Genomic DNA, 25,362 nt, shown 5'->3' with positions numbered 1-25,362 from the left:
GATGTGATTCAGTTTGGAGAAATCCTTATTTTGTTGCTAGCAAATTCTCAACTACTTCAAAGGGCCTCAGATTTGACCTATGGTCGTCTAGTAATCTGAGCCTAATAATAAGATCTATTATTTCATTTTTTAAATGAAGAAAAGCCAAATCATACTTTGTTCAAGTTAATAAATGCACTGCCTTAGTGAAACAGACATATTGGCATTTATGTGTCACATTGATATGAGTCAGAGGAAGCAGGATTTAACTCAAATAATGATAGAACTTGAGTTCATAAATATTTTATTGGAAATTCTGGAATGATTATGGATTTATCTTTTTGCCCATGTGTAGGCAGCCATGGTTGATAATAGCAACATTTATTTTAATACTGAATTTCTACACGGTAAGAAATACCTTTACATTCCAAACGTCCTGTTCTTCAAATGGAGCAATCATTGGTCCAGCACCCCTCTCTATAAGGTGTCTTGAATGCACTTGAAGTCTGCTGTGTTCTTGATGCTGTTCTTCCTTGGGGAGGCCAGCTGATGGTGACTCTAAATCCGCTACAGCTTGCTTTGGCACTGACTGTGGCCCGAGTCAGATTCCTTCCCTGGACATGTATTTCTGCTATGGATTTCTGAGACTGTAGTTTCACTCATTTTGGCCTCACTTGTGAATCGGTAGCCAGAGTTTTCATGCAATGTTTCTTTCGTCCCCTGAGCTGATTTTGCCATGATGTGTCTTGTGTTAAGCCAATAATAATTGGCGTACACTGCAGATAAAAATCAAGCCCAATAACCTGATATTAAAAACATATATATATATAAAAATAGTGTAGGGTTGGTAATTCTTCAGTTGTACTGGGATGATGCAGTCATATCTCATGAGATAATGCTTGATTAAATTGGAAAAAAAAATACGGGAATACGCTTAAATGCTCTCAAGCTAGTTATCTCAAGTTCTCTAACAGAAACATTTTGATTGTATGAGGACATAGGCTAATCTGTGCCAGCTGCTCTGTAGTTAACTATTCCAAAAGTCTCATTCTCCTTTCTCAAGTAACTTTTTTTTTCTCTGTAGACTTATTTCATGCAATAGCTATGCCAACCTTTAAAGATGTTTTACGTTTTTGTCACAAGATGTGGTGACAGTGTTTATTTTGTTCAATATCAGGAAACGCTACATCGAAAATGTTTTTTAACAGTGTAGCGAAACATCTTGTTATTTCTATCTTTATGAAGGGTAAATAACTATACAGCTTTATGGTTATTATAGGAATATAGGGAAAATCTTAAGACAGAGTAATGTTACTGCTTCATTCTACAGAACTATTGTTTTTAAAGAAGTTAGTAAAGTTTCAATCAAGAATGCATCCTTTCCTTTAATTCCTCACCACATTTACTCATTAACTGGAGGTGGTGGCTGTTGTTTACCTTATGGATGCATCTAGAAATAATAGGTATAGAAACAGTGTTGCCCTACTGTTTTGTACAGCTTTCGCAGATAAAGCCAATAGACATTCTTTTCCCAGATATCATATACTCCAAAACCTACAGTGCTATTTTTGTTTAGTGTGTTTACTTAACATGCATTTCCAAGGGTAAATAAGCTGGACTTAACCAATTTTGTAGTTGCATTTCCAACTAACAGGTTGTACTGCTCAAACTGAATTTGCGTGAAAGCAAGGCAACACTTTTAAATAGGGGGCGTGGGGTATAAAGGCATATATGTTTGAAAAAAAGATCTGTTCAAGAAACATCCTATTACTAAAAGTCACTGTGTTGCACTGTGAGAATCTTCTAAGATTCACATTTCTGAAGTGCGGATCACAGTAAACCAGTCAGATTTTAGTCCCAAAAAGGATCAAGTCAAAAATGGGGAGTGACATTTCAGCTTGTCATCAACAAAACATTTTCTGACAAAGGAAAATAAGGTAAAAAATACATAAACACTTCCATTTATGGCAGATTTTGAAACAGATGTTTCTGGTCTGTTCTGTGACGGTTTTATACCTTTTGCTTGAGGACATGCTATTGTTACTGCATCATGGCTTCATGATTCATTAAACTTCTTTTCTGTATATGTAAGCAGACACTTCTTAGTGACATACCATAGGCTGCCTATTGCATAGTTGCAAAGGGGAATGAGTCACCTGGAAAAGAAGCCAGCCCCACTGAAACAGAAGTCAAATAATTAAGATGATGTTTGCTTGTTCATTTTTAGGGATTGAAAAATTTAGAATGGTCAGACATTTTCATACACGTAGAAGTGCAAAAGATTATCCAGGATTTGAGATTTATGGATTTATGTAAGCATAAGAGTTTGGTTAGAAGATTTAATTTTTGAACTGTACTTTACTGCAGATATGTAGATGGGAATCACTAATGCATACAGTCTGCTTCCTACCCCATAGTAATTTATTATTCATTGGTAATTCAGTTTACCAGCACTCACTGAATCTTGATATTTTCCCTGATACTGTCCCCATTGTTAATAGCTACCTTAGACCAATCTGAATTTAATTCACTAAATCATATTTGGAGACTAGTCTCATTTATTTGAGTAACACTAATTGTGAAGAAATGGCAAGCAAATTAATTTATTCTGTTAACTTGAAAGGCTGAACTACTGAAAATGCAGTTCAAACAGAAGCCAAGAATTTGAGAAAATAAGGTCAGGATAATTGCTGGTCTTTCAAGTCTAGCTTCACAGTTACAGGAAAAAATTGATCATTCTTACATTCTGCAATTTCTTACACTTTAATCTTATAACTTCAATTAGGGTATCATACTGTTGACTTAAATAGCTAAGGACCCAGGAGTCACAATCCTTTATATTATTGGTAAACCCAAAAATTACAATAGTTTGACCAGTCACCACCAGTCTCTAAATGCATTAAATTTCTCTAGCACTGTCATTGTTATTTAATGGTAACACTGCATAGGCCCACTAACATGCTCTAACGGATCCGAACATATAACGTTATGAATTCTTGGAGTTTATATTTGGATTTCAAAGACCTGGCAGTGGCCTTCCCATGGTGCTTAATAACAGTAGAGAAAATATTTTTGTGTCTTTTAATTGTATCAGTTCTAGCATCTACTATAATCTCTCCCATCCTTTTGTAGTTATAGAGTACAGTATTTTTTGCGTTATTTGAAACTTAAGTAATACTGCAACAGTCTGAATCTCTCACTACCTCTCATATCCCAGTCACTGGCCTAATTATACCACACTTCTTCCCACTGCTTTACTCACCGATTTTCCACTTAGTCTTTACTCAGCTGAGGCTTATATCAGACACTAACTTTAAGGTTATGAGAGCTATGACTTACTCAGTAGGTCCATCTCACCCATTGGACCTGGCAAGAATTTTCGTCCTGTGCCCAAAATACCTGTATACTGCTGAAAAGTCCAGTTGACTCCTCTGTGGACAGTGCTGACCAAGCTCTCCTGCTCACAGTTTCCGTGTTTCCCCGAGTCCTGCGGTTGGCTTCAGAGACTGGTGGCTCTTCTCAGGGCATCACAGATGTTTCTTTCTTCTTGGATCTTGAGACTGTAAGGCCACCTTTGATCTTAGGCTCAGTGTTATTAGACAACTATTGCCATTGCCTGAATTATTATCTGAATGTGACTTATCTCATTGTTTTAGTTTGCCTCTACTGTTACATTACAACTTCTTTAAACCTCCTCTGCATCCTTGTGTTAATATGCAATAGAACAGGAAGGCATGGTTCATTATCATGAGACATTAATCAGATACTTTCTCCAGGCTCTCCTACTGTTCATCCAATAGTATTGAGGATGGATTACATGTTATCCTGCTTGCACAACTTGATGATCTAGCCTCTGAGGACTGTCCAAGTGCAGTTCAAGAGTTTCCTATTATCCAGAGACTAAATTACCCCTTGTCTTCTCTGATCTGGAAATCTTGGGATGTTTGGGTTATTTTTATTTTCTTTTTTCACAGAAATGCTACCTCAAAGTAGGGTGACATCATTGAAAAATTTACATAGTTTAGGCAATTGTTTCTGGTTATTTCACAAACTGTGTTCCATCTGCTGCCACAGATGTGTCATAGCAGACATTGACTTAGTTCTTACCGTGGCTTAGTGGTTATAACCAGGTGCTTGATATAACTTGGTTAGTGAAGTTTTTTCAGCTTTATAGGTCTTGTTGTTTTCTTGTGTCTATGTTTATGCCCTTTTTTTGGATCAAAGATGCAAACCCAGGCTTAACATGCCCCATGGCTGCTCTCCTATTCCCTTGCTTAACCAATATATGCTCATCAGTCATTACATCTATGATTTTGCTACTCATTTTTTTTCTCTTAGCTCAATCATTAATAAATCACAAATGTTAGACTCATATTTTCAATGACACAATACAGACTAGCGCACCATATAACTCACTGAGTCAGGGAGACAAAGTCAAAAAAGACAAAAAGCACTTCTGAAAAACACGTTCTGGAAATTTTGAGAGATAATGATTTGCTTCATGAGAAATATATACTTTGCAGAAACTCACTTTAATATTTCAAGTTGAGGAACTGCAAGAAACTTCATTGTGTAATCCTCAGTCCTTACATCTGTGATCTCTTCCTTAAAAAAACTTCCTTAAAAACTCTTGGACCTGGCAAGAATTTTCGTCCTGTGCCCAAAATACCTGTATACTGCTGAAAAGTCCAGTTGACTCCTCTGTGGACAGTGCTGACCAAGCTCTCCTGCTCACAGTTTCCGTGTTTCCCCGAGTCCTGCGGTTGGCTTCAGAGACTGGTGGCTCTTCTCAGGGCATCACAGATGTTTCTTTCTTCTTGGATCTTGAGACTGTAAGGCCACCTTTGATCTTAGGCTCAGTGTTATTAGACAACTATTGCCATTGCCTGAATTATTATCTGAATGTGACTTATCTCATTGTTTTAGTTTGCCTCTACTGTTACATTACAACTTCTTTAAACCTCCTCTGCATCCTTGTGTTAATATGCAATAGAACAGGAAGGCATGGTTCATTATCATGAGACATTAATCAGATACTTTCTCCAGGCTCTCCTACTGTTCATCCAATAGTATTGAGGATGGATTACATGTTATCCTGCTTGCACAACTTGATGATCTAGCCTCTGAGGACTGTCCAAGTGCAGTTCAAGAGTTTCCTATTATCCAGAGACTAAATTACCCCTTGTCTTCTCTGATCTGGAAATCTTGGGATGTTTGGGTTATTTTTATTTTCTTTTTTCACAGAAATGCTACCTCAAAGTAGGGTGACATCATTGAAAAATTTACATAGTTTAGGCAATTGTTTCTGGTTATTTCACAAACTGTGTTCCATCTGCTGCCACAGATGTGTCATAGCAGACATTGACTTAGTTCTTACCGTGGCTTAGTGGTTATAACCAGGTGCTTGATATAACTTGGTTAGTGAAGTTTTTTCAGCTTTATAGGTCTTGTTGTTTTCTTGTGTCTATGTTTATGCCCTTTTTTTGGATCAAAGATGCAAACCCAGGCTTAACATGCCCCATGGCTGCTCTCCTATTCCCTTGCTTAACCAATATATGCTCATCAGTCATTACATCTATGATTTTGCTACTCATTTTTTTTCTCTTAGCTCAATCATTAATAAATCACAAATGTTAGACTCATATTTTCAATGACACAATACAGACTAGCGCACCATATAACTCACTGAGTCAGGGAGACAAAGTCAAAAAAGACAAAAAGCACTTCTGAAAAACACGTTCTGGAAATTTTGAGAGATAATGATTTGCTTCATGAGAAATATATACTTTGCAGAAACTCACTTTAATATTTCAAGTTGAGGAACTGCAAGAAACTTCATTGTGTAATCCTCAGTCCTTACATCTGTGATCTCTTCCTTAAAAAAACTTCCTTAAAAACTCCTTTGGGAGTTGGACTAGATGATCTCTATGGTCCCTTCCAACTCTAGAAATTCAGTGAAATTCAGTGAAAAATGAGAACACTCTCATGGAATTCACTTGAGTGTAGGGAGGTTGAATTGGAGAGCCATGATTTGTGATCATTGTCTCTTAATCTTGGAGTTTCTTGAAATCTACATTACTTCTAGCGCAAGTGGCCCTTCCACATGATTACATGGATTGTTAATGATCCATTTAGTTATCTGAGGCCAACAGAATTCACGGAAGCGGTTTATGTAGGTAGGTCTGTTTCAGCAGAAGTTGATTATAATTTTTCCACTGGCCTGAAGCAGGATGAATTAAGCAATGGCCAAACTAACTATTCTGAAAGTGCTTGAATAAATTATGTAATTTGCTTTATTTCTCTTAAACACAAACTGTTGATATGGCTTTCATGCTGTTAAGAACTGGAAATCAAACCTTAAACACTGAATTTCCTATTCTCTTTTTTTTTTTGTTCCTGTCCTGAATGCTACTTTCTTCAAGGCCCTTTATATCCTGTCTTCTTGGCATATATGAGTTTTATTCCATCTGCTTTTTTACAATGCAGCTTGTTCATTGTTAGCAACATCCTGCTTGAGTGTTTATAGTGGCCTGTTTGTCCAGTTAAAATCCCCAGAAGTGCGGTGCCAAGATCATAGTAAGGTGCTGACTGACAATATTGTTGTTTTGTTCATGCTGGAGCAACTTCAAGTTTCTTATTCTCTCCTTTAATATCTTTCTCTTTTCTTACTTATAATGAGTTTTCTTTTCCTGCGTGGTTTCTTTTTTTTCCAACTCTCATTTTATGGCCAGTGTTTATTTTTGCATTTTCACTCAAAATAAAATCTTACTACAAATCTAGTATATTTTCAAATGTTATGTATATTTTCAAAATTTTTTGCAGCATGTTCTGAGATTTTTGTGGTATTTCTAGCCATAATTTCTGGAACTCTCTACTTAATGATATCTTGACTTCCAGCAAGAAATACAGATTCAGGTAGGGGAAAAAAATGATAATAATTAAAACTTTATTACAAGGAGATTATTGAAATATTTTTAAATCGATTTGTAAGAATGAAAGAATGAAATCATACTCACCTCAATAAGTGTTTTGGGGAAAAGTTTGAAATCGAATCCGGGTTTGTTGAATGTTAGTTAATATATCTGATCAAATCCTGGCTCTGAAATGGTTGTCTTTTTTATTCCATCTCCTCTCTGAGACAAGTCTTGAAATCAAACTTACTGTTTAGTAAAGCCACACTTGGAACTACCATTCACTTCTGTATCCATTTTCCACCATATTTATATATGTGTGTGTATATATAAAAATTATAGTTTTATATCTATGTATCTCCTGTACAGCTGTGATCATATTTACAATGTAGATATGTTGGGTGTTAGTCAAAGTTGTAACCAACCCCACTTTACAATTGAATTGTAGACTACGGGGTCCTTTGTGGACAGACACACTGACACAGGCTGACCTCAATTTTAGCAGTGCATCCTTTCTGAGAGACAGGCATTCCTCCCCTCCCGTTCTTGACTGTCAGAGCTGAACCCTAATGCCGTTACCTGCTGTAGCCTCGCTGAAACTTTCAGAACAAAAGGGAAAAGGAAAATGCTGTGGCCACAGTCCAGTCTCAGCTGGACTCGAGTCCAGCCAGTGTGTTTTTCCCCTGGCAGTAGGGGTTCAGGTTCCAGTGCAGACTGTCATTTACTGCTTATTTACTCCTTATTATTGTCTTGGCTGACAGCATAAACACAGCCTGTGTTTTTTAAGATAAATGTGTTATGAATTCAGGTATGATATGCGACGGTCTGTCACATCAATATTTCTGATGTGTTTTGGTTCCGTTAATATTTATCCATATGAAATTTTTCAGATTGTATAGTAAGAAAGATGAAGCTTTTGAGCAGTTTATTCCTTTTGTGTCTGAGACTTTTACAACTCCTTCATTGTAAAAGAAGATCCAGAGGTAGAAAAATAAGCAGTGGGGAAGAATAGAATCTAAATCTGATTTTCTGTCTAATACCTGTGCATACAATTTGGAATAATATATTTTTGCTACTGCTGATAGAGGAAGTGAAAATCTTCAGAGTCTTGGTGTAGGTCACACAATATTCATCGTGGCTGACTTATGAAATGATGTGAAAGCATCTCCGTTCCTAGAGATGCACTGTTTACACCAGTTTCACCTGTAGTGAAGGCAGAGGGTTTTGCAAGTTGCTTTTCAGGAGGAGAACCCAGAAGAGACTCAAAAGCAGATGGAGAATGGCCAGAGATGAAAAAAAAACAGTCCCTTCCATTGCAGTGGGGAGAGGAAGGAATGAGCCTGAACAAGAGACTAGGGGGGAACATATCACCATCTCCAAGGACAAGAAAAGTCTGTCATGCAGAGCAAAAATAAGAATTAATGAGTGCAAGCTAGAAAAAGACTGAGATACTGCATTAGAATTAGGTTTTTCGTGCTAGGGAAGGTAGGACTGGAATAAAATCTTCTTTGCTTCGGGCAGTCCTGGAGGTTTGTAAGAGGAGCTGAGGACCACCTATCAAGTATGACAGTCCTGTCATTCAGAGGGGGACAGATGACATGACATTTGAAGATCTCTTCCAGTTGTATTTTTTATGATTCTATGACTTTCTCTTGTTAGCTCATTAATAGTATATATAAATGTGTAATATTTAACATTGTGTAATATTTAAAGCAGTTAGTGTTGATAGTTTCAGATTAAAATAGCCACTAGACTTAAGAAGCTGAACTGTTGAAAAAGCAGTGAATGCTTAAAAACAACTATACAAATTGTATTCATTTAAATGTTTATGGAAAATTGCTTTAGTAGCAGTTATGTGGGGCAACTTCGGGTCTGCTCTAAGGATTTTGGATAGAAATGCGAAAGGAAAATGAGTATTTAAGTGGATGACGGACAGAACTAAGAACAAACTTTTTTATGGAAGAATGAATGCAAGGATTCGGAAAAGGTAGTTTCAGAAGAATGAGGCTTTCAGAGTAACTTTTTCTTTTGGTTGTGTGTTATATGGGTTTTGTCCTTTGATGTGAAGGGGTAGTCACCCCTAAAGGCTAGTTTACAGGCCAGTGTGCGTGTCTGAGCAAACCCTCAATGCTCAGCACTGTGCACAGATCAATCCCATTGAGTAACATTAATAGTTAGAATAATTCCAGTGCACATAAACATATTTCAAAGGCATACATGAAATAGCTGAATATATTATACAGAAAAACGGAATTCCTTGTGTGAACCGCAGACTTTTACAAAATTCCAGTCAACCACTTACCACATGGTCAGACACTTAGCTTTGATGAATTTCAGACAACAATATGGAGAAGACAGATGTTATTAAGGGGTGTCTGAGGTAAATAAGGGGCTTTTTTGGTAGTTTTTACCCAGTTTGAGCCGTTATCAGCTCTTCAGAAGCTCAGAGAAGCTGACATGACAGTGGCATTTTGGTTATTTAATCTAGGAAATATCTTAGCTGTAAAATATGATGTGTGCCATATAAAGGGTGATCCAGAGTCCGTAATTTCTCAAAACTCCCAATTGCCATTTGTTACTACTTACTAAGAATTTAAAGTGAAAGAGAGAGTGTGTTCTGCAAAGACTTTTTGAGCTATCTAGACTCTATTTTCGTGTAGTCGAAAAGGGACAGCAGTTGCCTTGATTAACTTTTCTACTCCCCACATAATTGATCCCGATCCTATTTTGGGGGCCTTGATTTGCCTGTGACGAGGCTTCCATGTAGTGTACCTAAGAAGTCTGACATAAATATCTAATTTTCTTACCTTTTTGTTGAACCACTATTGCTGAGGCAAGTTCTGACAATTCAGGGGTGTTGGGTCTTAACCCAAACCTGAACTCTAACTTCAGTCTTACTCACAAATTTTGTCCTCATTGAAGATCAAGATTTTTACAGCCACCTCCTCAGTCACCAATACCAATTCTCATACATATCAATCTGCTGTGGATTGTGATACAAAACTGCCCTTAGTTTAAATCTTACTGTGCAGAAGTAATTTAATAAGAAAGTAATTGTCACCGGGACAATCCAATTTTCACATGGGAAAGAACGAGCCCTTTTCCAGGAAAGCAAGTCACATAAACTCCTTTCACTGAACATAAAAAATTAGCAATGGATTTTCTCATGCTATCATGTTCTCCTACAAACTTGTGACATAAAAAAAAATCTCTGGCATTTCATCCGCTGCATAGATTGGCAAAGCTAAAGCAGGATACATGGGTGAATTGAGGGGCAGGGGACAGCAGTTGACTGTTCTTTTTTAACAATACGCATCTCTTTCAGACCAACTAAGTTACAAATGTGCAGGGTCTCGTAAGTTCTTTGTAGTGGTGTCCTGAAGAAAAACATTTGAGAAGCCCCCAGACCCAGCAATGTCTGTAAAATCAGCACAACCTCGTCTGTAAAAACAAGGTTACAGTTATGTGGTTGCTTTGCACCACAGGCTGTTGCAGAAAAAACGGAAAAATCAGTACAGCTTTTTGTCCTGCCTTTGCTTGGGCTTCCTTGGCCAGCACTGACATTTGCATGGCTGCATGGAGAACCAGAGTGGGGAACTGACCCTGCTCAACACTATCCCTTTTCCAGGGACCATTTTCAGCTGGATCTCTACTGGCTCACTACTGGAAACTAGTGCTGGCACAAGGTGAGGTAAGGGGTGGCAGATGAGATAACAGAAATTTGTAGTAGAACTGGGAATTTTGAGGAAAATCAAAGTAACTGTGAAATCGTGACCTGCATCAGATGGTGATTTAGAAATTCATTTTTTAAAACTGAGTTCAGAGTGAAAGTATAAACAGAATAAAGTTACTAAACAAAGTGAATGTATATTTTTAAATCATTGACCAGTGTACGGTTTAATAGTGGATTTGCATGTAGTGAACATGCATTAGGGTTTGTCTTGGTACTGAAAGGAATGTTTCCAAAAAAGAAATGAGGAGTCTACACAACCCATGGAGAGCTAAAAAGCTTAGCTCATTGCTGGAGGCAAGATAAGTGCACTTATACAGCTAACAATCAGTCTTCAGCTTGTAAATATAGAGAAGATAGGCAGAATATTTGGATTTATAGCAAAGCATCAGTACTGCAGCAGTATGGTGGGCAAAGGTGGGAGGCAAGCAAGTATATCTTTGAGCTTTGGGACTTTCAAATAATGTTTCACCACAACTTTTTCTGAATATTGTCTTTAATTGTAGGGCGAGACACTGGTCTCCCTATTCAAGGTCTTGTTCCTGAAGATGCGTGTGCTATAATTACCATCAATGTTATAATGATTTGGGGGGGGGTTACGTTGATTAAGCCCTGCAGTAAAAAGGTCATTCAGTTTTACAAATGTTTTTCTCTATATACTGACAATTAAATTAATTGTGTCATGCAAGTCACATGCAAACATAAGGAGCGTTCTGGGAATCTGTTCCAGTGTTTTTGTTGCAGAGAACATTCTTCCTCTGAAGGAAACAGTGCTATTTTGAAGTTCACTGTTTCTAAACAAATTCAGTCTTACTAGAGAGGAGTTTAAATTCTCAGCTTCCCTTCTCTATTTGTCACGAAATGTCTGCACAAGAAAAACATGACTCTGCTATAACTTCTGGAAGTTTGCAGCAGCCTTCATCATCCATTGCTACATCTGCCACAACAGTAAGCCCAAGAAAATCTTTAAACAATTCTCTCAGGTCACTTGCATGACTTCAAATATCTTCAGGTTTTTTCTGATGAAATGAACCAGAAGTCGCACCAAAATATTTAAAAGAGATTTCCAAATAGCTTTGCATGGAAGGATGGTCTACGCAAGGACAGAACATTAACAGCGCATGGAATTTTTCTGTATTGCCAAACTTCTGTGAAGTTTGCTCATCTACCTGTGCAGAAGATAACCCCACTTTTGCATTTTTATTGTCATCTGTACCACAAAAGTGCCCGTTTGGATTAGCATTATTTCCCACTGGGCTAGCCATTGCCTTATCTTTTTAATACCATTTGCACCCTAGAGGTACTTATTTGTCCTTTCATTTGTCTGCAAGCCTTATTATCTGATCTGCAGTGCTGCATTTTAGTCCTGCTGAATAGCACAACAAAGGAAAGAAAAAAAACACCAACCCAAACTGTGTCTTCCATTTAGCCCATCTTGGCAATAGAACTGTAACCAGATCTTATCATACCACAGGTAGAGCACCCCACATCACATCGCCACACTTCATTCAACCTCAGTTCTTAATTTAACTCATAATTTAATAGATTAGCATTTTAATTTCTGTTTATCACCTGGAAGAAACTGGAGAGTGGTTTATGGGTTTTGATTCTCATGTGATGTTGTGATACCTTCATCACTGCATAAATGAAGTAGGTCCATTCTGCAGTACAGCAGATTAACTGGTGACTCATTTAAATTAGGCATCTGCTTTCACACTTTTTGTGCCTTGATCTTGAGTGTCCTTTCAGACACGGGGTTGCTTGGACTCTGAGATTCAGTATGGTTGGTGTATACCGGTGTATATCATATAAGTTTCCATACAAGAACTTGAGCTCTTCTTTCCACGTTGAATCCCACACCTCATTCTTTCCACCATCAGCGCTGAAGTTCCATATTTTCTTTGTTGCCTCTTTAGAGAGGTGTCCATGATCTAGTCATGCTTCGGGGGACAGGGGAAGAAAATACCCTTGACTGAATGCACCCTCTCTCCGCTTTCCTTGATTCCCTTTGTCTTCTAACAGCCTCCTCCAGACATGAGAGGGGTTGGAAAATGTTTGTATTTGGCAGACAAGCCTAGTGAGTCTCTCATGTAAACTGCTAACTTGAGCAATATTACCAAAACCAGAATGATAAATGCAGATTTCTACTTCTCGTCATTCATTATATAAAAATTCTCAGCCAACTCTGGGTAATAAGGCAACCCAACCGATTTTTCTTTAATTAGTATTTCCAGGTAAAGTTGTAATATTTACATCTGCATTTAGGAAATACCATATTTGAACCTATCATCAATGTACAAAGTCTCTTTGCTGCACAAATCAGAGTGCATACATGCATGTGTATGTGTTTATCTGATTTGTAAATACAAAGAAATATAAATAAACTCATGAGACTCAAAAGAGTAATATAAAACTAAAGTAAAAGGCAGAAGCAGTTAAATATTTATATTTTTTACAAAAAAACCCCCACCAGATGAATGATGTCTTCAAGCTAAGTCCTCTTGGCAGGATTTACAAGGTTAAGTAACCAGCTAAACCTGCTCCCCTCATAGGAGGATTTGTTATAATTTTTTTATAACAACACATTTCTTCCATAATGCCCCCTAACTTTGCACAAACATTTTGGTTGTAAAGAAAAGCAAATATAACAAATATTCGGCAACCTCTTAACTGGACTTGAAACACTCAGTGGGTGCTCTCCCCTCCACGCACACAAATTATAGGCAAATTGTCACAGAGCAACAGAACAGTTGAGGTTGGAAGACACCTCTTGAGATTGTCTAGACCAAGCAGAGTCAGAGCAGGTTGTCCAGTCAGATTTTTAATATCTCTATGATGGACACTCAAGTCTTTCACCTCATAGTAAACAGAAATGAGGTCCAGTAAGCTAAAAACTTGCTTTTTGCTTACTTTGTAAGGCATAGCCATAAGACTGTAATCATAAAAGGTGACTATAAAGTTAATTTACAAAATATGAAGACGAAGGAAATTGCAAAGTAATTGAATATTGTTTATGCTGAAAAGAGTGTGATGAGTGTTTTTATGTTTAACTGGATTTTTTTCCACCCAGTGAAGACAGATTATGTTCATGTTGTGCTGTGTGCATTATTTGATTTTGGCAAATTTTCATACTCATAATCCTGACATGATCCTAAATCAGGAATGATTACTGGGAGTTGGGTGTCACCAGGCTGGCTACTGTAAGCAAATGTAACTCCAAAGACAGATGGATTTCATCCATCACCTGTAGTTTATGATATTGTATTGTAAGTACAAGATAATTGTCTTCTACACTGGACAAGATGTGCTATTTAGAGTTGTTAATTTTACATTTCCGTTTGCTTCTGTTGGTTACCTGAATTAGTGACACCAATTATTATTTGCATTAGTATTTCAGGAGAATTGGTATAATGTTAATGCAGTAATGACAGTCTGAGAAGTCTGTTTTCCATTAATATCTACCTGTGGCAATATGACGTTAGGTGGAAAGTGACCATGATTGACTGACTTTTATACTACAGAGTTGTTGTGTTTCAAAAACAACTGCTTCATGAGTAACTACTGCCTGCCATCCCTGCTGAGTTAACACAGCCGTGTAATAACGATTCCTCAGATTGTTTTGCCCCAAGGTTTTTGAGTGATTTTCCATTTCATCAATAGTGAATTGCTAAATTTCATTATTAAAATAGCATCTCTGCTAGATAGTTTACTTGGCTGACATGAAACATGGAAAAGTACAATCAAAACTGCCTGGACTAAAATAAAGTACAGCCTACAGGTTGAGTATGTGTTTAGGCAAAAACAGCTGTAGAAAGGAAGTTACTAAAGAGGAATGCTTTTGTTTAAATTAGCTTTGAACATGAAAGATGGCAAGTTTCTGTAGTGGAAATCAGGTTAAATTCAGACCTTACTTGTGAATAGCACATGAGTTTGAAAGATCTTGTGAAAAGTTAGGGAAATGGAGAAGCTTCACCTCGTTTCTAGTCCTGAAATCTTCCATTTCCTGGAAATAACCACCTTGGGTATATTTGGATTTTATGCTCTCTGTCATTTTCCAACACATTTTCCTCTGTTCCCCAGAGAGTGTAGCACTATCCCTGTAAGCACTATGCTCCACAGGAGGAGATTATTTTTTTTTTCTTTTTTTTTTCTGGAAGTATAAAAAGAAAGTGTTTTGTTAGGAGAATATGTTATTCAGAGTTTGACTTTCTGAAGTAATTGAATGTATTACATTTCTTTTAAGGATACATTAAGTGAAAATCATAATTACTACATTATATAGCAGTCAAGTGCCTCTGAAGACTTCACTTTTGCAAACATAATTTACTTATGGGTTTAAGAGAAACTAAACAGTGCACATAGACCAATGTTATTGAATACTTTATATTTGGGAAACTGAGTCAGCTATTTAAAGTACTTGAAAGAAAAATTAGAAGAAAAGCTACTTTCCCAAAACCTTGCATGAATGTGTAGGGATAGCTGCATGCCTGAGCACGTCTCCTCACCTGTCCTGTCTACACCAGTGTATGTTTATGTTATTTGTTCCATTTTGAGTCTATTTGAAACACTAGTTCAAGATATGTTTTATAATAGTAATCTTACTGTGATTTTTGCTGGTGTTTAGGTCTTGTGTCTTATGTCAAAAATTGAGTGCTTTAACTTTTTCATTGTGTTTTAAATGTTATCCACCTGCAATCCCTCCAATATAATGAAGAATAGGACTCTAACGTGGTACTATAGAGTGTAAAATTTAGAGAAAGATAAAATTCTTAGGTATTTTTCAAAGTTTGTGAACTGTACACTGCAATGTAGAAGGATGAAAATTGCACATCTGATTTATACACCTGCTGGCAAAAATCAGCAGATAATTCCAAAATAGCACATTTTTCATTTTTCTTTGTTTTCAGTTCAGATGAAAACCTTCACAGCATAAAATCGGTGGTTTAATAACTTTCTATTTTTCAAACTGGATATTTTTTAGCAAGGAAAGACAAGAATGACTAATTTAATGCTATCTGAAATACATAGCATTAATACAAGATTTTAAGTCGTCCAGCTGTCCGCAGATCAAGAACACCAGACAAAACGCAGCCAACTCTTTCCATAAAAGATCCCTTTCTTTTGTGGGTAATCAAGCTCACCCTGTCAGTTGTGCCTTAGGCTTACCTCTAAAAATCAAGGTCTCCTTTACAAAGAAAAGATGAGCATCTTGGTACAAGAGTGTCAGGGAGGAGCAAGGCTGGTGGTGCCCTGATGGCCCTACCAGGGTGCTGCTTGGAGTGGGACAACCTCTCCTCTCCTTAATCACAGAGGACCCCACTGGGACTAATGAGGGTCTGCTCCGGTCTGGAAACCAGCAGATGCTTTGAAAGGGAGCACTTACAGGGAAGGTGGGAGTGATTCAATCCCCCTGAGGGTATTAAGAGAGAGCACAAAGTTAGTTCTGTGTACTAACTACTTCTGTACACAATCTTTGCTGTGAAAATTAAAATAGATTTTACTCCTAACAGTACATGTTTATTTTGAAAAGATACCCTTTGCTTCAGATCTACTCAGCTGAAAGAGGTTTGTGGGAAAAGGGGCTATGGTAGGGAGAAAAGTGTGTGTGAGGTAAAACAGTGGCTCCAAGAAAGGAGGAAAAATACACTTCGAGAAGTACAGGGTTTAAGAGACCAAGGAAGTGAAGGATATCTGCTTCAATTGTTTTGCCAGGCCCTGATAAGACAAAATGGATGTATTAAATCCAAACTTAACTATAGTTGTACTCCTTAACTGGTTTCTTTTGTTTGAGTTGGTTAAAATCCTTGTCACATACTAATCATATGGGTATAAAACTGTTGCAACTTGGAAAAAAAAAGGAGGGGGGGAGGTAATTTTTAGAAATACTCTCATTAATGCACTTTGTTGTTTATCCATCAAATGTTCAAAATAAAAAAAGATAACACTATGCACAAATAAAATTATGTTCAGAAATTGCTAGGTGTTCTCCGTGCACAGCCCTATAGGAACATTATGTTAATAAATAACCTCAGTTTTTAAATGCAAGCACAAAACAGATTGGTAGTAAAAAGGCAAACAAACACTTGAAGACATAGGAGTACATGGCGGGGGGCGGGGAAGTGTTATTCTTTTTCAAGAACAATATAAGCTCCAAAATGACGAAAGTGTCTAAAAAAAGTGGCTGAATCTCATTTGCAGCCATGTTCTCAAAAATATTTTCATTTTATTAGCATTGTTTGTGGATGCTAGCAACAGGGCTTGTGAACAGTTTTCCTTGTAAAAATGTTTGGATTTCTTTTAATATGACCTTAACTTTGGGGTTTTAATATTTAATTTAGGAGTAATTCAAGCATCCTTCATTCTGGGAACAGTTACAATGCTTTCTGTTCTAAACATATGAATGTATTGGAATTTAACTAGCTTCTTTATCACACCAGTGAGGATACAAATTAAAAGAAATATTGCTTTTTCCAGTTCATGACCTAAAGTATTTCCTCTTTGTGTGGAGACATGTTAAAAATAAAATCTCCAGACAAATAATATCTCAAGTTTGACCTACTGTATATCTTTGTGATACATTTTTAAATTGCCCAATGCAAATGCCTGCAAAGGCAGGAATTAAGGTTGTAAGGACAGTCTTTGACCAGCCACCTTCTAATGCCTGAGTTTTGAGTTTATAATGACAAAGGTAGGATTTCTGTATACTTCTATACATGTAATTTATGTTTTTGAGTTCTAATTTGGAAGGTAACTACCTATCAGCGAGGAAGCATGTGAAAGACTGGAGGCAAAGGAAATACTGTGTTTTCAAAAGAAAACAAATTAATTGCTAATATCTTGCTGGTTTAGATATATCACACTTCAGTAATAGAATCTCAGAATACACACACAAGGAAGATGCAAAAAAGACAAATAGGCTATAAAGTTCTTGGAAATTCATTAGATAATATCAAGGCTAAAACTGTCTAAACAAAAATTAATCTTATAATAATATTTATTTAGTGTGTTGTACTGAATTTCCAACTCGAGATTTTTTTATTTGCATGTGTTAAGTTTTTGAGATAATGCTTAGGTTTTCATGTATACAATTCAATAGTTCCCCAACCAAACAGAAGGTGATTATCATGTTATTCAGTAAATAGTAAAACAAGAAAGTTAAATAGTTAAAAAGTTAAAACTTCTCATGACAAGACTGGTGTCAACAGCAGCCAGAACCACAAACCATTGCTAGGACTTCTCAATAGAATAGCTGATAATATTATTGTTTTCTGGAAGCAATGTTTGCCTGCAAAGCCAGCCTGTTGTGTCAAGCCTGAATATTGCTTTGAGCAATATTTTGCCACCTCTTCATTTCACCAGATTCTTCTCCAGCATTCTCAATCTGTTGCATGCAGAGCAAGTTTATACTTTTCTGGCAGGATAAGTCAAACAATTTTCTTGGGGAAAATTCCAGATTATTTTTTTTTCCTCAATGTAAAATGCCTGTTATCTCTCTAGTCTGAAAAAAACCCACAAAACAAACAAACCCACCCAGTCGCCTGCACTCATTTTGTTGTGGCATGGCAATTAACTTTTGGGTTTTAAGTGTAAATTTTTGGTTAATTAGCCTTTCCAGTGAGATATTTCCAAGCAAAACTACAAAACTAATAGAAATAAATACATAGTTAGGAGACTCTGTAGGAGACTGGTTTTGGTAGCAGCACTGGCCCCCTCTCAGTGGATAAACTGGCTACAATCTCATCTACCATGGCAAAAGGAACTCCATGCTACAAAGGAGGTCATGTGTCCTTTGTTGGCACACCCTTATATACTTAATTGGGTTTTCTACACCCATGCAGATTAGATGAAATAACTGTTCTGACACTCGTAGACATCAATTTAACATCAGTTGAAGTGAAGATGCATGCAGTTTCAATGAATCATTTGGGACATTGTGTTTTCTGTTTGAATGAAAGAACTCAGCCCATTTCACTGATTGCTACGTTGTTTTGAGGTAAAATTCTCTCAGGGTCATTCTAAACTTAGCTCAGGTTCAACAGGAAGTCCTGCAAACTCATCAGTTTTTTCAGCAACCCAATCCAGAATATCATGTTGTAATAAAAAATGAAATACAGAGTTTTCCTGGGTTTGGCCTTTGCTGTGAACACTGTTCATAACTCTGCTGTGGACTGACAGATTTGTATTTCTGCTTTTCTAAGATTTAGTTAACTAACCTTCATCACCTCTGTCTTCACATAAGGGTCATATAGACCATGTTTTATATGACTATTTTATCTATACAGTTCCTTTAATTCTGTTCCTTTAAAACACATTGCAAAACATGATTTAAATTATATTTGAAGCAGTCTATAAAAACGCCACTAATAGAATCCTAACTAGAGAATTCACTGTGTAACCTGAAAAACAGTCTAATGACTATCAAAAAGGGCTGATTTGGGAATGTATATTACCTGCCTCTTGGACACAATGAAGTAATTATAATATTTTTGTTTCCATTTCTTGAGAAGGATTTATAAAAATATTATTTTAAGTGAGTTAATGGAACTTCATATTTTTTAACTTCCTATTGTGAAAATCCATGCAGGAACCAGTAGGGGGTTTCATAGTCCTGAATTTTGAGGCAGGCTGGATGGCCAATTTTTGTGTTAACTCTCTATATAAAGGGGCAAGGAGAGGAAGGCACTCTTTGAGAACGTTATTTAGTCCACCTACCTGAAGATCTTGCTTTGAGTTGCACTTTTGAGGATCTTCTCTGTCTCCACTTGCTACAAATGGAGTACAGGGAAAGAAGCTGCATAAACTAGGTGTTTAAGGCTGTGATATGAATACCCCTCATTCTTCTCTTTTTCCTGTCAGAGGATCTACAATGCTGTATTTGCTATAATGCTAACATATCTCATGTGTATCAAGAATTTCCAACCAAGATGTAAATGTCTGCCAAGAATTGACAAAACATAGTTAGGCTGATGAATTCTGCAAGAAAAAGTAGTTGTGGTTGTCTTCAGCTGCAAAATGGCTTCTTCGAGATTTCTTCTCTCCTATTTTGATAATACATTAACCTTCATCATTTGCATTCATAGAATCAAATTAATTAATTGCATAGTTGGATGAGTGTTAGAATGAGTAACTTTTTAAAGAGTGTGTGTATCAAGGAAATGATAATGATGTATTTTTACCAAACAATTGTGAGGTTTTTTTAATTTAATTGCTATAATGCATGCATATTAAATATTAATATAAAAGGTTTTCCAAGCAGTAAGTCCATGTTCAGTGAATTGATTACACAAGATAGTATTTTTTGCAAAAAGAGATTTTTCTACTTATTATTCAGCATACTTGCATGAGAAATTAAGAAACAGAGCTTTCTTAATTTAAGCTTATTCTTTCCAAGTAATGCCATTTCAGATTTAGCAATTGTATGGTCTGTTCCTTAGGAAATAACAGAAGATCGGGATCGATCACGACTGGATTCAATGGTGCTGTTAATTATGAAACTGGACCAGCTTGACCAGGATATTGAAAATGCTCTCAGTGCAGGCTCTTCTCCATCCAGCACCCCAACATACAAGCGGAGGCATATACCTGTAAGTCAGTTTACTTAATCTTTCGTATTATTCTAAGTAGAATCTGGTTTTACTTCTCTTTTTTTCTTCTTTCAGTCCTCATGTTTATCAGCTCCTTGACTTCAGGATTAGAACTGTCTTCATAAAGAATTTATTGTATTTTTGTTTATATGTATGTATGTGTGTTCTGAAGGCAGTAATATTTGAATCCATTATTTCCTTTTGACATCATTTCATAAAGAAGAGCTTCAGAGCTCCCAGATGAAAAACAGGGAGATCAACAAGATTCCGCAAATGTCTGGCTCTCTAATTATGGCTTTACTGTAAATGCAGACTCAGCTCAGAGTCAGGATCACATCAGCCTCAGAGCTGGTGTATGCGTCATTTGACATTAAATAGTTAGAACCAAAAGTAAATCTGAGCTACAGGTCTTGTTTTTCTGCTAGTGGGAGGGTCTATGTCATTTTTGGCAGACACAAACTAATGAAATTTTTTGTCATTCAAAATAAGATCTGGGCAGAACTGTGCACTTTAATTATTTAAATTTCCTTAATTATTTTATTTACTTAAATGTGAGAATTCCTTGCTGAGAGTAGTCCAAAGGGAGACTGGACAGCTCACAAACATGATTGATGTGTTCTTTTTTCCTGAAAAATGTTCACATGTGTAACTATGAAGAACATGAAATGGCTGACCAAAGGTGTTCTCATGCAGGCTTCCTCTTAATTTCACCCACATGTGCTGCAGCTGTTTTTCAATTTAAGAAATCTGAGAAATACTGCCCCAAGATCTCTAGGCTAACATTCAGGTCATTTGTTTTTGTTAGTGGTATTTTCTTTTAAATAATGAGGAGGTTTTCCTATTAAAGCCAGACTCCATTATTGCTTATAGTCAAATGAGCGGTCTGTAGGTGAGAAAATCTGTATTTAAGTTTGAGTGGGTTTGGTCAGCTGAAGATTATATAATATATCATTTTTAAAGGGCATAACATAGTTACACTTCCAATAGTTAAACATTTACCCCCTTGATATCAATGTTCTTACAGCATCTCCTTGAGCACTGATGGCACAGGAAAGCTGAAATATGAGGTTAACATCTGTTCTCTGTTTCTCGCCAATCCATGCCAGCATTTTAGCTAATTTCTTAGAGCAACAAAGATAGTTAAGGCAATCTGTATAAAGAAGCCTGCATGATAATCAGAGGTGGTACCTGTTTTCATGCTGCAAAGCAGGCCTCCAGAAAGCTTGCATCAAACATGGTACATGTGCTGTTTATACACACTGATTTTCTAGCAATTTTTGAGCCTTTGGGTATTAGGAATCAGAGGATCAAAAGATCTGGTTTTCAGGAAATTTATGCATAGCGTTCAGTCTTGTATTGATTTTCTAGTAATAAAGCATGTGAAGGTGATGCAAAACCCTGTGTAATAGAGCATGGTTCTGCACTGTGGGAACATGGCTCTGCTAAGTAGAAGGTTCTAAGAGCAGCTGTACCCAAGCTGACTTCTACAGAGACATTTCCGTGGTTCCACTGCATTTCCCAATGCTTCACATTGCAGAGGGCTCACCGGCAGGAAACCTCTGACTCAAATGCATGGTCCCACCTAGAGTGCAGCTTTGTCTCTAATTCCTAATCCTCGTACCTGGTGTAGAGGCACCTGTCTCATTGGCTGACCAGAGACCTAACTGTAATTAATGAATTAAAGGGTTGCTGTTTCTTTCCAGTTCAGGAGCGGAAGCCCTGAGATGTCTCTGCCCCATATTTCACCTATTCTAGGAACTTGGTATTAGGAAACTGAGGCTTTGCCTGTAGAATTAGCTGGGGTTAGTAGTTCAGACTTTTTTCTATGTACTGCATAGATGTATTCACACAAGCTGCATCTCAGCTAATAATCCTGACAGTATATGGCTGGTTCTACACATAGCCAGCTCTTTGCCAGACATGTGTCACAGTTTATCTGCAAGCAGTATAATCCCATGCCTTCACTCTACACAGTAAATCAAGCATGTGCTATATTTTTACTTCCTCAACAATAAAAAATACTATATTTCTTCTTTTTATTCTCAAAAAAAAAAAAAAGGAATGTAATCGGTGTCATTAAAAGTAAGGGCATTTTAACCAGAAATAGCATTTGGCTGATAAGTGTCTGCTGATTCCAAAAATTGAGGGAGCTGTACCTCTAAATTGTATAAACTGCTGGATGGTGATGTCATTTCAGCTGTGTAATGGTTTACAGATGTTCACTGAGCCTGCAACGCTGCCAGAGACAGAAGGTGGGAGCACACAGGAAATACTCAACATCAGAGAAAAATGTCAGACTTCTGCAGACCCGAACTGATTTTTCTTACCTTGCATTCTAACATTTAGGGGAATTGGAGCTTTGATGTTAGTGGTGATTTATAATTTCAGAGCAGTGGCTAATGCAAACCACCACATTGAAAAGGACGGCAAGTAAACGTGTAGGTAATGGAAAAGGGTAAGGGGAATTACTCTCACACAGAGAATTAAGCATATATATTCGAGTGAGCCTGTCTAAATACTTCCATTATTTAGAAGAACTATATTTTTATTTCATATTCACACTTACTAAAGGGACTTGCAACATTTTTTAACAGGATGTTGAATCTGGTTCTGAAAGTGGGGTGGATGTTGCTTCAGTAAGTCACTCGCAAACAAACCTGTCTCCTAATGTCCATGCTCCTGACATAGTGTCTCCCTGTTCAGTAGCCAGCTCTGGAGCTAAACCAAAGGCTGGGGTGAGTACAAAGATAATATTTTCTTAATTTCACCCATGATATCAGGTTGGAAATGAAATTAAGATAATTAACACTATCCATTAGATGTACAACATACATGTTTGTGACACTTCAAAAATAGAACTAATAATGAAGGTTGTCTCAAGATGCCATGTGAGTGGCAAACAATCCTAAAAGTTTCACATTTAGAAACACACTGTTATCAGCTGATGATTATGATAAGCTGAGTTTTTATGTGAGAAAATAAATCAAAGGAGCTTTTCCATTTTGCTCAGAAAGGTAAGGTTTCCTGAAGTGGTATCGACTTGGACCATTTCCAAAATCTCATGGAGGATGCAGCCAGAAAAAAAGATGGTTGAATCATAGAATGGTTTGGGTAGGAAGCTACCTTAAAGATCATTGAGTTCTACCCCCCTGCCCTGGGCAGGGACACCTCCCAGCAGACGAGGTTGCTCAAATCCCCAGCAGACCAGGTTGCTCAAATCCCCATCCAACCTGGCTTTGAACACTTCCAGAGACGGGCCACCCACAGCTTCTCAGGGCCAGTGTCTCACCACCCTCATAGTGAAAAATTTGTTCCTAATATCTAATCTGTATCTCCCCTTTTTCAGCTTAAAACCGTTACCCCTCATCCTATCGCTACACTCCATGATACACTCCCCATCTTTCCTATGGGAATCATGTAGCCTGATTTATGATGCCAAACCCTAGTCACCCTATTGAGATGATTCTTGAGAAGCTGTTGCGTACTGCAAACAGAGGTATTACCTTACTGAATGGAGAATGCCATTCTAAGGCCAAATTTGTCAAGTGGTTTCACAGCTTGAGGATGAGAGGGCAGCCTCTGAGCAGGCAGCCCCTTTGCTGCAGGTGGCGAGGAAGGGCAGGTCTGGGAGCTCAGATATGGCAAGGAACCTCCTTCTGTGTCCATGCATAGATACATAGAGCTATCAGGAGCATGGTCCTTTCTTTTGCCATTGTTTATCTCCTGGAGAATCCTCCTTCTTAAAGCTTCAGCCGTCAGCACGTGCAGAAAAGCTTGGTTGTCCTAGAAACTCCTGACATACTTTCTGTTCCCTCTTGCACTTGCTTTTTCCACTCCCTCATGAAGCAGAGAAATCTGGACTCTTCTAAACTTTGCCCAGGCTGAAAAGTCTTAGCGTTAACTCCTGCTCCATCTGTTCACGAATTCAACTGCTGCTGTTAACCGAGCCAGCAGCAAATCTGGGATAAAATATTAAAATTAAAAAATGTGGTTAGGATAAATTTATATGTTTATAACAAGTTTAAAGAAAGTAAAATAGAGGCCAACTGTCACTTACTGCACTGCAATAATAGCAAGTTAACTAATGCCTTCGATTAAGGCAGTAACAAAAGTTATAATAAACATTTACATTTAGGATTGTTCATTTGTACAAAAATAAATTCACTTGTAATTTATCATCAGTGCATAACTATAGCAAATAGAGAGCTCTGCACTCTGTCATTGCCCAGAATGCAGCACAGATTCTCAAATAAGTACATATGTTATGCTAGAAGGTGATATCCCATTTTGCCAGATCCTGAGAAGAGCACAGACACTCTCTAAGGTATTAAACATCCCTTTTAAATTTAGGTTTCTCTACTAATATTTGGGGAACTCTTAACACCTGGCTTTGCAGAAGTGTGGGTCACTTCCTTTGGAGTTAGATACTAAGTGTTAATTCACCTTCAATAAGTATTTATTTGACTTTTGCTGCAATGGATATATCATGCTGAATTTAGCTGTGAATATTGATGTAATATATAATTTGTAATGTGTATAATTTTTGAGAGGAAGTTTTATATTTTTTTGTAGATTAACTGTGAATATTCAAAAAAACTCTGTAATGTGTGGGTTGTAGGGTTAGGGTTACAATACAGAGTCTTTTTTTTTTTTTTTTTTTTTTTAAGTGAATATAAATTTTCTCCAAACTTTTTTTTCCCATGTGTCTTAATTTGGAAATGAAACAGATCCTTGAACTTAGACAAACTGAATTCCACAGCACGTTTCATATTTCCCAGATTAGTATCCTTTAGTAATGAAACTACATGAACTGCCACCTCACGTTTTTTTTTTTTTTTTTTTTTTTATAAGTGAAGCTAAATTTTCTCCAAACTTTACTTTTTTTCCTAACACTTTGCCGGCTGCAACTCACCGCACTCTATAGTAGGATTTGGGGATGGGCTCTTTTAGCAAATCTGTTCAAACAAAGACCATACTTTCAGTTTTACCATAGTAGGTCTGATAAGTACAAAAAATGTGGATCATTTTGCCTTGAGTGTAGATGTCCTGCAAATTGGGAAAAACAAGATCTTGTTATTCCTTTCAGCTTTGGGCTTTCAGAGTGTTTTGACTGTGTACCCTTCTGATCCACAGACTGAGTGCTAATATGTGCTGTGGC

At 37.1% G+C, this 25,362-nt stretch overlaps 1 protein-coding gene across 2 annotated transcripts in view; it reads left to right on the top strand.

Moving 5' to 3' along the window:
* The window catches only part of DLC1 (DLC1 Rho GTPase activating protein), a 226,116-nt gene that overhangs the window by 32,872 nt on the left and 167,882 nt on the right, over positions 1-25,362 (top strand). For both annotated transcript variants that reach the window (XM_014945601.1, XM_014945600.1), the window contains exons 3-4: positions 20,055-20,204; positions 22,799-22,939. In XM_014945601.1, coding sequence (XP_014801087.1) covers positions 20,055-20,204; positions 22,799-22,939 — 291 coding nt within the window. The remainder of the gene's footprint in view (positions 1-20,054; positions 20,205-22,798; positions 22,940-25,362) is intronic.

This window comes from Calidris pugnax, unplaced genomic scaffold, assembly GCF_001431845.1.
Source record: "Calidris pugnax isolate Ruff unplaced genomic scaffold, ASM143184v1 scaffold58, whole genome shotgun sequence".
Lineage (NCBI taxonomy): Eukaryota > Metazoa > Chordata > Aves > Charadriiformes > Scolopacidae > Calidris > Calidris pugnax.
Note: the sequence above shows the minus strand (reverse complement) of the source record. Positions and strands in the feature narration are given on the sequence as shown.